Source organism: Trachurus trachurus (genome assembly GCF_905171665.1).
Source record: "Trachurus trachurus genome assembly, chromosome: 8".
NCBI lineage: Eukaryota > Metazoa > Chordata > Actinopteri > Carangiformes > Carangidae > Trachurus > Trachurus trachurus.
In genome coordinates, this window is record NC_139905.1 from 3900861 (window position 1) to 3913062 (window position 12202).

The 12202-nt window shown below is 41.5% G+C and overlaps 1 protein-coding gene across 1 annotated transcript; it reads right to left on the minus strand.

Annotated features, from left to right (window-relative positions):
- Positions 1-5839: 5839 nt before the first annotated feature.
- LOC310989802 (testisin-like) lies at positions 5840-11536 on the minus strand (the record flags this gene model as incomplete). The annotated part of the gene is made up of 6 exons (XM_083976951.1): positions 5840-6100; positions 6840-6979; positions 9034-9302; positions 9384-9546; positions 10329-10349; positions 11479-11536. The coding sequence occupies 6 exons, from the start codon at positions 11534-11536 to the stop codon at positions 5840-5842; spliced, it is 912 nt and encodes a 303-aa protein (XP_083833077.1).
- Between the last annotated feature and the right edge of the window lie 666 nt (positions 11537-12202).

A 12202-nucleotide genomic window follows, 5' to 3' on the forward strand; every position in this document is an offset into this window, starting at 1 on the left:
TGTAGTCTTGCTGCAGCCATTGAAGGGATCGCCTTACTAGGGCTCAGAATGGTTGTTAGCGGGCGGTGATCTGTCAACAAAGTAAAGTGGCGACCGTAAAGATAGGAGTGAAAACGCCTAACTCCAAAAATGATTCCTAGCGCTTCTCGCTCAATTTGAGCATAGTTTTGCTCTGCTTTGCTCAATGTTCTTGAAGCGAAGGCGATGGGTTTCTCTTCGCCGCTGGGCAGTTTGTGGGAAATGACAGCTCCCACCCCGTAGGGCGAAGCATCGCAGGCAAGTATGACTGGAAGTGCTGGATCATAATGTGTTAGAACACTTTTGCTTGCGAGCTGTTCTTTTGCTTTACAGAATGCCTCGTTACACTCTTTTGACCACTCCCACTTCACCTCTTTATGCAGCAACGCATTCAGTGGGTGGAGTAAAGTCGATAGGTTTGAGACAAAACGTGCATAATAGTTGATGAGTCCTAAGAAAGAGCGCAGCTGACTTGTGTTGGTTGGCTCAGGAGCGTCTAGTATGGCACGGATTTTGTCAGGTGACTTGTGAAGTCCTTTTGCGTCTATTACGTGTCCAAGATACTCCAGTGAACTCCGGAAAAACTCACACTTCTCCTTTTGAACTCTCAACCCGAATTTTTCCAAACGGTTGAGTACAGCCTCCAAGTTTTCCAGATGATGAGCGTCATCTTTGCCTGTTACAAGGATATCATCGAGGAAGCAGTGGACGTTGGGGAGCCCCTGCAACACTTGGTCCATGATCTTCTGGAAAATTGAGGGTGCAGATGTTATACCAAAAGGTAAGCGATTGTAACAAAACATGCCTTTGTGTGTTGTGATTGTGAGATATTTCCGCGAATCTTCACTGACAGGCACCTGGAGATAAGCTTGTGAAAGATCCAGTTTGCTGAAACGATGGCCTCCGGACAGAGACGCGAACAGATCCTCAATACGGGGTATTGGATAATGCTCAATGCATAAAACTGGATTAACGGTAACTTTGAAATCCCCGCAGATTCTGACACCACCATTCTTCTTGATGACAGGGACAATTGGAGTTGCCCACTCACTGAACTGAACTGGAGAAATCACTCCTTGTTGGAGTAATCGATCAATTTCAGCTTCCACTTTAGGTTTCAATGCGTATGGGACGACGCGTGCCTTACAAAACTTTGGTTGTTGGCCTGGTTTCAGTGTCAGGGAGGTTTCAAACCCCTTCAGCGTTCCTAGAGTCTCACTGAAAACTTGAGCATGACCACATAGAACATCTTCAAGTGTCTCACGGGCCTTGTGTCCTGTTCTCATTTTCTTTATTTCACGCCAGTCAAGCTTTATGCTCCTTAGCCATTCACGGCCAAAAAGTGGGGGTGATTTCCCTTTAACAACGTATAGGGGCAGTCTGACTTTCTGTTTATTCATCTTCACCCATACTTTCACCATGCCCTCTGGTAACAGCATTTCCCCTGTGTAGGTTTTCAATACTACATTAGTCTTTCGTAGACGAACATGGGCAAATTTGGCTTTGTACATCTCCATTGAGATCAAGGATACAGCTGCACCGGTGTCTAGCTCCATCTCAGTAAGATGACCTTCAATCTTGGGTCTAATCATCATCAAAGACGACCCTGCATTTTCCTTTTTGACTGCCATAACTGGCTCTGTGTCATTGACCACTGCTGACACCATATGCAATGTCAAATCAGAGTCTGAATCTGATGTAGACTCCTTTTCACTGTCATTAGCATTAGCTCCAACTTTGTGAATTTTGCCTCTTTTTCCTCTTTCAAACTGTTTCCTTGGTTTCATTTTTGTTTCATATTTTTCTTTGGTGTACTTTTGGTCACTCTTTTTATTTCTGCACAAACGGGCAATATGGCCTCTCTTTTTGCAGCTGTGGCACTGCTGCTCTCTGTAATAACAGTCTTTTTCATTATGATTAGTCTTGCCACAACGGAAGCATTTTTCTCCCCCTTGTGGTGGAGAGAAGGACACAGCATGCACTCTCAGAGACGTTTTTAAGTGCTGAGATTCTCTAGCTACGGCTTCCATTGACATTGAAATGTCCACAGCACGCTGAAAAGTTAATGCTTCATCTGTTAATAGTTTTCTCTGGATACTTTCATTGTTCAGGCCACACACAAATCTATCGCGCAAAGCGTCCTGCAAATGAGTGCCAAAATCACAGTGTTCCGACAGCTTCTTCAAAACGGCTACGTACTGTGCAACACTCTCTCCCTCCTCCTGATTTCGTTTGTGGAAACGGAATCTCTCCGCAATAATAATGGGCTTTGGAGAGAAGTGATCACTCAAAATCTTCACGAGCTCCTCGTACTGTTTACTTCCTGGTTTATCTGGAGCGAGTAAACTGCGTAGCAGTCCATATGTTGTAGCCCCCATTACACTCAAAAATACGGCAACTTTCTTTGTCGCCGGGACATCATTTGCTTCGGCAAAATGTTCAAACCTCTCGACGTACGTCGACCATTGTTCCGCGGACTCGTCAAAGACATCAATATGACCGATGAGCGCCGCCATTCTCGTGGTCTCTCTCCCGCCGTCAACTTCTCCAACGGATTCGACTTCCGCGACCTCGTCCTCATCTGACGGCATAGGTGGGTTACTTTATCTCGTCGCCAATTTGTAATATCCTCTCTATACTGACTGTGAGAATATCTAGCTTGCTGTAGCATCAATATGCTGGACCACTGGAAGAGACGACCGACCACATTCAGGTGTAGTTTCACACTGGTTGTTTATTTCCTGAAGTGTGCACATAACCATTCAATGAGTATAGCGTCACCTACTGGTGTGGTGGAATAACTGCAGGCTATTATGACCAATACATCACAGATAGATAGATAGATAGATAGATAGATAGATAGATAGATAGATAGATAGATAGATAGATAGATAGATAGATAGATAGATAGATAGATAGATAGATAGATAGATAGATAGATAGAGCCGGTGCATATTCTCATTTGTCCAGGTCATAGTATTTCAAAGGAGGTTAAATCGAAAGCAACTGGACTTAGTTATTTGTCTAGGAAGACGTTTCACCTCTCATCCAAGAGGCTTCATCAGTTCATGTACGCAGCTGACCAGGCTGGGACTGGTCCAACTATCTGGTGTGGAGACTCACTATTTAACCTCTTGTGTGGGCGTTTCACAAGGGTGATGATGTCACTGGTTCCCTTTTGTGCTCCAAGTGCCAACGACAGTCGTTGGAGTGACAGTCGTTGGTGGGAAGTTGGTTTCGACTTCGTTAGTGCCCTATTGTTTTCTAACAACAGTCGTTGGAGTCACTTGCCACTTGTGAACAGTAGTTGTTCTTTGAGGCTAGATTGTTGAGTCTCCTGGGAAGGGATGAAAGGGCAGCATTGTAAATTGGAGATAGGTGGTGTCTCAGACCTCCTCCCCTGTTGAGGGTTGGTTTTTCTACTTTAACAAAAATGGCTTCTTTAACTCCTCTTTCAAACCACCTGTCTTCTCTGTCTAGGATTTGGACATTGCTGTCCTCAAAGGAGTGGGCTTTCTCCTTGAGATGTAAATGAACAGCAGAGTCCAGTCCTGAGGAGTTTGCTCTCCTGTGTTGGGCCATGCGTTTATGCAGTGGTTGTTTTGTTTCTCCAATGTAGAGGTCTTTGCATTCCTCGTTGCATTGGACTGCATACACCAGATTGCTTTTGTGGGTGTGTGGTGTTCTGTCCTTGACAGAACACACTTGACAGAACAACCTCTACATTGGAGAAACAAAACAACCACTGCATAAACGCATGGCCCAACACAGGAGAGCAAACTCCTCAGGACTGGACTCTGCTGTTCATTTACATCTCAAGGAGAAAGCCCACTCCTTTGAGGACAGCAATGTCCAAATCCTAGACAGAGAAGACAGGTGGTTTGAAAGAGGAGTTAAAGAAGCCATTTTTGTAAAAGTAGAAAAACCAACCCTCAACAGGGGAGGAGGTCTGAGACACCACCTATCTCCAATTTACAATGCTGCCCTTTCATCCCTTCCCAGGAGACTCAACCATCTAGCCTCAAAGAACAACTACTGTTCACAAGTGGCAAGTGACTCCAACGACTGTTGTTAGAAAACAATAGGGCACTAACAAAGTCGAAACCAACTTCCCACCAACGACTGTCACTCCAACGACTGTCGTTGGCACTTGGAGCACAAAAGGGAACCAGTGACATCATCACCCTTGTGAAACGCCCACACAAGAGGTTAAATAGTGAGTCTCCACACCAGATAGTTGGACCAGTCCCAGCCTGGTTAGCTGCGTACATGAACTGATGAAGCCTCTTGGATGAGAGGTGAAACGTCTTCCTAGACAAATAACTAAGTCCAGTTGCTTTCGATTTAACCTCCTTTGAAATAGATAGATAGACTTTATTGATCCCAAGCTGGGAAATTACAGTGCAGCAGCAGCATTACACAGACACACAGTGACGATAACAGAATATAAAGAACAAACTAGTAAAATAGTAAAATATAAAGAACAAACATAAAATAGCAATAGCTAATAAAATAAAATGTAATGTACAAAAGTAGCCTATATACAAGAAATTAGCATATATTAGCAGTAAAGACAGTAAATATTATTTTTAGTATTAGTTGTATTTGTAGTATTATCTTAATAAAAATCTCTTTGTGGTAAAGCTGGTTCACTTTAACTCTCTGCTTCATTTAAAGAGGTCATAGGTCAGAAAAAGGCGTGTGTGTGTGTGTGTGTGTGTGTGTGTGTGTGTGTGTGTGTGTGTGTGTGTGTGTGTGTGTGTGTGTGTGTGTGTGTGTGTGTGTGCGTGCGCTCATTCATTAGGCCTCAACCTCCTGTACAGACTAATCACTAGACACAAACAGCACCATATAGATTTATACAAACAGTGACAATCCACCATGAATACATTTTATTATTATTATTATTATTATTATTATTATTATTATTATTATTATTATTATTATTATTATTATTATTATTATTATCACACATGACCATGTTATTACCTGGTTCAGTAGATTGGCTCCTGATCTGCTGTGACCAGCTCCATGCTGTGTTCGTGTGTTCAATAAATTCTGCCTCGTCTTTTCATCACATCAGTAAAATCTGAGCATGTTTTATATTTTCTACGTTTTGTTTTGTTGCTAATGCTGCCAACACTTTTAATAAACAAGTGTTTGTGAGGAGCTTCATGATCTTCTGATCCGCTGAAAGTTCAACTTCAACTTTATCAATTTGTGACTTGTGGTGCGTTCAAGGCCCGTCTTTGTTCTATACAACAAAATGTTTATTATTGGTTAATGGGTAAAGAGTTGTTGGTTTTGCAGGACTAGAGATAAGACAACATGAGTCTCAACAGTCTCATTTTGTTTTGTTTGATTGACAGGGATCAATTATTCATCTCTGAGGTTGTTGTTGATCATATGTCCGTCCACCCTCCACTGTGCTCATATAAGGGGCGAAACGTCTTCAAGACAAAAACTACGTCCGGTTGACTTGATTCAATTGCAAACGCAACATAAACAGTATTACCTTAAAAATGCACAAATTGAATATTGAATTTTTTTTACCCATAAGAGGGTAAAACTGAGTATTTTTGTAATAAAGAGGCAAATATAAACCAACTGTGTGTTTTGCAGAGAGAATCAAAAGACACCAGAAAGTAAAGAAGAAACAAATGAAAATATGATTACTGATTTTATTTAGTTTCAGGAAAAATGAACCTCAAGGTATTCAGCCTATCAAATATAGGAGAGTATAAATTTGTTGTTGTTTTGGCTTTGATTTGACTTTATTCAGGAGCATTTCTCCGACCTGACTGACTCATCATTAAACCTCCTATGAGAGGACGTAGACAGAGAGCAGAACAGTGAGGAAGACTCCGGTGGCTGGACCGACACTGGAGGAAGCTGAGAAGGTGATGAAGCCCGGCTGGTTGGTGGTGATCTTGCTGTTGATCCAGGACTCATACTGGGACACTCGGGTGAAGAGTGATGGAGTTTCGGGCAAAGCACAGCCTCTTGAGCTTCCAAAACTCACCACTCCACCCTGGACCCACCTGGACCCACTTTTAGTCACCATGGGGCCGCCAGAGTCACCCTGCACAGGATTAACACAACGGTTAATAGAGAAAGACAAACTCAGAATTAAAACTTCAGTAAAATTGGGGATACCATTTGATTTCTAAAATTACAGTGGCCCTGAGGGTTTAACTCACTGTAGCTTAAGAAAACACATGCAAAGACCCAGTTAAAGATAAAGACTAAGACTAACGTTTACATTACGACGCAGCTCACATTCACTGTGTAGTACGTTCAACGTGAACGTGCTGATGAACAGTACTGCAACACTGCTTTCAGTAGTATGTTCAGGAAACAACACGTTTGCGAAAAGGTTGTGTCCGTGTAGTTGATTCACTGAACATGCAACACGATGAACGTGTTACAGTATGACCACTAAATGTGTTACAGAGAAGTTCTCGAGTGAACTATTATTGTGTCCATGTCATCCTTTTATTGCTTTCATTGTTTTTGTCCAAGTGCTTGTGTCCTTGTGACATTTGGCTTGCCTATCAAAGCACTTCAGAAGTGGTTATTGTTAGCTTATTATTATTTTTATTATTATTATTAAAATAATAGAATAATGTAGATATCATTCAATCAATCAATCAATCAATCAATCAATCAATCAATCAATCAATCAATCAATCAATCAATCAATCAATCAATCAATCAATCAATCAATCAATCAATCAAATCTTTTTTGCAGACACAATAACTGGTCCATATCAACAAAGATACAAGATACAAAGAGGTGAAAAGGTTCCAGATAAACTCACTTTGCAGGTGCCCTTCCCTCCAGAGGAGACGCCGGCACAGATCATGTTCACTGTGATTAGTTCATAGACTTTGTTGCACTCACTGTTGGAAACGACAGAAATTTCCACCTCCTGCAGCGTCCTATTAGGAGGAAGAGTCTCTGACGAAGAGAAGAGATGTAAGTGTTATTAACAGAACATGAACCGAAGGTTTGAGAAGAACTAATCCCCAGACGTCACCACATGGCGCCCTTCCTTTCCCGTGTCAGTTGGTGATGTATTTTTAGTGGGACACCAGATTTGTAGTCCGTAGAGCGTCTTCACACTAAATACATTCTTCTGTTGCCGTTTTACGATAAACTGCTGATTTCTCTTCATGAAACCTGATGTTTTAAACAGGTAGAGGTCATATCTTTTTTTTCATGACACAATTCAATCAGATCACGAAATGAAACTTTGACTCCCGTTCCCTTACATGGAGACCTTTTACAAACTGAGGTCCCATGGCGACGTTACTTCCTGCTTGCAGTCAGGAAAGGAACTGCAGTTGCCGCTTCTCCATTAACCCTTTTCCACCAAACTGGTTCCAGTGCTGGTTCGGTGCTTAACTGGTTCAACTCTGGTGCCTCCAAAGAACCAGTTTGCTTTTCCACTTGTTAGGAGCCAAGTCAGCGCCACACTCCCCATCCAGGAGCTGTTCCTGTCTTTGCTGCCTGCTACAGTTATAAACGGACCTGAAAATTAAAACCTTGGTCTAACTCTCGGTCTAAACCCGTCTTCGCGACTAAAATTGATTCAGGCAAACCAGAGTTACACCATAGCTAGACGGCGCTAGCGCTAGCGACAACGCTAACCTATGGGGGCAATTCTTTCAACCACACAAACACAACAATCCGATCGCAGAGCGCCTGCTCTCTCCGCCACAGAAACAGACACTTTTTCCTTGTTGTGATGATTTCTTTACAAAAATAAGCGGTCGAGCAGTGCAGTGGTAATGTCCGACCGTTTACACACACACACACACACACACACCGTTTATTAGGCGCTCTGTGATGGGATAGTAATGTCTTTCCAGGATGTTTCAGAGTTGGGCTATCTGAGATGAGTGGCTACATGCAAAAACACTAAGTTTATACTGTTTATACTGTTACACTATATGAGTTCAGTGGTGTCTCTAAGGATTCCAGTCATGTACCATAGATATTTGATTGCTTTTTGAGTGTTTGTTGTGGTTGAAAGAATTGCCCCCATGGGTTAGCATTGTCGCTATCGCTAGCGTCGAGTAGAGCCCTGGAAAAGAGAATAAGGACAGCATTGGTTCAATGGAAGCGCCTCCTGGTGGAGGAATATGGGTTTTGCAAAAGCGCCCAAGAACTGACATCTCTGCATTGTTGGTGAATGAGCAAGTGTGGTGTTTTCAATAATTTAAGGACATTTATAGATCACTCACGTTAATAGCATCATTGAGGACCCTTAAATATGAACGCATAGGCGAGTAAAAAACAAAAAAAAACAAAAAAACAATTGTTGTACATTAATCATGTTTCAATCTTCATTTTGTATTAAACAAATTATAAGTATTATTTGATACGACCAAGACACCTAAAAACAAAAACACAGCCGTTTTCATCAATTTACAAGCAAGTGGGCAACACACATACATTTGAGTGAATGAGTTTTCTGGGCGCTTTTGCAATACCCATATCCTGCCACTCAATGGTGGTGTCCTTACTCTCTTTTCCAGTGCTCTAGCGCCGTCTAGCCATGGTGTAACTCCGGTTTGCCTGCATCAATTTTAGTCGCGTTTTTTGCTCCCTCCAACACTGGGTGACCATCAGGACAATGATTTAGGGGTCAAAAATGACCGGAATTCCCCTTAAACTGTGTTTACATCGATTACATAGCAGATAGACAAACTTAATACATATCGACGATAACGTCTCTCCGTATATCTTCGTGCTGGTCTTGTTGCTCAGGTAACTCCACCCCCAGCCCCTGGAGGAACTGGTGCTGTTCTTTAGCCCAGCAAGGAGTTGGTGCTTGGAACCAGTTTTAAGAACCAAGAACCGGTTCTTAGGCGGTGGAGAAGCAAAGAACCGGTGCTAAGCAGGCACTGGCTCCGAACCAGCACTGGAACCAGTTCAATGGAAACGGGGGCCCATGTTTCAGTCACTACTCTACTGATATTGATATTGATATTAATATTGATACCTACCGTTAGTTTGGAGGTATCCCCAGCCAGTGACCCAGACATTCGTCCCATCCATGTAGACGCTGTCAGCTGTTGCCAGACACACAGGTCTGATGTAGTCGTTGAATGTAACCGGTGAGGACAGTTCCACCAGGGCAATGTCGTGATTGAACATGTTGCTGTTGTATTCTGGATGTCTGATGATCTGGATCACTTTGCGGCTCTGGGCATTAGGATTTTGGCCTGATTGTGTCATACGCCCGAGGTAAACCATCACATCAGAAGTGTTGGTGCTGAGAAAAACAACAGGACAACATGTGACTACTTAATCCATCTGTTTGGACAGGTGAGGTGTTTGATGTGTCAGAGCTCACCTGGGGAAACACTGAGCGGCCGTCAGGACCCACTGGTTGTTGATGAGGGAGCCTCCACAGGTGAAACTATTGGATATGTGAATGCTGACCTGCCATGGCCACGCCCCCATATCAGCATCCTGACCTCCTACGATCCTGGTGTTGAGCGGCGCGGTGCCACAAACTGAAGGTAAAGAGTCAAAGTTCAAAGTTAAAAAATCTCAACATGAACTGAAATTAAATCTTTAATGTAAGTTATAACTCTACATTATCCCGCTTATTGCACGGGACACGTCCTGTCACTTCTCCACTGTTTTTCTAAGCCTCCTCCCGGTCGTGTGCATTTGTTTTCAATAAAGATTATCATACAGTATATAGCCTACTGTATGTTACCATGTGTGTATTTGTGTATTTGTATCTGTCATAAACAAGAGATGACGGTTTACAGACTCGCAGTGCCACAGAGACGAGAGCTGTGACACTGATCTGATCGCAGGTTTGGTTTCCAGTCACAATGTGGAAGGCAGAGAGCCTCCACTCTCCCCGTAACAAGTTACAAGTCATTTATCTTACATGATAACATCACAATTAGTCTGAAGCTGTTTAATGACGGTAAAAATGAAACAGAAGGTAAATATCCTGCATAGGTCTTCTGCTCTGTCACTCTGATCAGAGCGACGTCCCCAGCAACGATGACGACAGTCTGTTATAAAGAAATAACGGACCGTAGAAACAAAAAGAGCCAAACTTGGGGGCGTCGCATGGCGTAGTGGTTAGAACGGGCGCCCCATGAGGCACAGTCCTTGCTGCAGTCGGGCCTGGTTCGAGTCCCGTGTCAGGCGCCGTTTACTGCGTGTCATTCCCCCTCTCTCTGCCTCCCTGTTTCTTGTCTCTCTCAACTATACTATCCATAAAAAGGCAAAAATGCCCAAAAAATATACTTAAAAAAAAAAGAGCCAAACTCACCGTCAGACTGAGCGTCGATTCCTGTGGAAGAGACACAAGAAATAAATAAAATATGGATCAGTAGAAATCACAGTATTATAGAAGATGCCTATATATGTTTTTATTGGTATAAAAACACCATTTCATGTTCAGAGTAAAATCACAGATAAGAAAAGCACAATTGTATGCTGCTGTTACAGAAAAAATATACAATAAATGTATATATTACAAATATATAGCGGGGAAAATAAGTATTGAATGCATCAACATTTTTCTAAGAAAACGTTTTTCTAATCGAGCTGTTGATATGAAATTTTCACCAGATGTCAGCAACAACCCAAGTAAGACACACATACAAAGAAATTCAAATATTTATGCCTTGTCTATGTCTATTTGATTGACAGAGGAGGTCCCGGACCAATCAGCGAGGTGCCGGATCTTGTTCCGGCAGGATCCGGCACAAACTAAGCACTGCTTTTACTTTAGTTTGTTTTATTTTTGTCTTCATTTTTAATCATTTGTTGTTGTTGTAAGTTATTTTTTGTTATCTTTTTTGTACTTTTACGTATTTTACCGTTTACTATACAAATTAATTACTAACACTCCTGTTTTATCTATATTGAGTTGCTATTTATATTATTTGTACTTCTACTTCAAAATCCTTGTGGGTGTAATAACTTTGGAAGTAAAATCTGCTCTGATTCTGAAATAAAGACATAGTTTAACAGGAACAAAGTCGCAATTTAAAGAGAATTAAGTGTTAATTTAATGTTTTGTGTTGATTCAGTGTATAAAGTGAGTCAATTCTTCAAATCTTCTCTTTTTTTTTTTTTCTCTCTTTTCTCTCTTGGATATGTGTGCCAGTGTTGCTACTGTAATGCATGTATTGTGTATGTATGTTTTACAAGTACAAAGCAGCTGTATTATGCCCAAGACAAATTTCCCTCCCGGGACAAATAAAGTTTATTTGAGTTTTGAGTAGATAAATACACAAACAGCACATTGGGAATAAAATAATGAATTATCTGAAGTCATTTAATCTGTTCAGTTCAGATATTTTTCCTTTGCCGTCAGCTGATCAACACCGATGCTCTGCTGAGACCAGGTCAATTTAATATATATATATATTTTTTACAATATCTATTTATAATATGGAGCAGGCAGGGCTCACCTGTGAGTGTCGACACCAATACCAACAGCACGGCAACACAAAGCAGCTTCACCTCCATGATGGAAACGTCTCCAGACTGAGTCGATGCCGAGAGGAATAATGAAGGTCACTGTTTTTAAATACCTCATATTTACTTACCTGAACAAACCTGGCCCCGCCCACAAAAACCACCAACTCTGTCAATGATCCACGACTAAATACTGAAACTGTTATTATACGGATAAAATCATCATCATCATCATCATCATCATCATCATCATCATCATCATCATGAAACACATCTTAGAGTTCATTAATCCAGACTGAAACTTTCATAACTGTGTCTACAAATTACACCATGATTAGTATCAGCGTAGGAAAATCCAACTCCAACTTTGCAACATTAAAGTCAAATTTTATTTATGTACTGTAGCTCGATGTCATTTATACAACTTATTGTACATTATGCATAGAAAAGATTCTTAGAAAACACAGCACTCCAGCAGTTTTTTAAAGTTCCTAAATGTTTCCCTTCAAATCAAAACTGTGTCATATGAAAATATAATACAGAAATGTTTGGATCCAGGTAAAATAAAAACCTGCGTCAGTCTCAGTTAGTGCAGAATCATTCATAAAATAAAAACAACCTTTATAACATTGTGTCATAAATTCAGAAACCAGAGTTGTGTTGATCCAACCAGTTGACCTGAGGGTGGCGCTAGAGAGAGGCGTCATGGTGTTACCT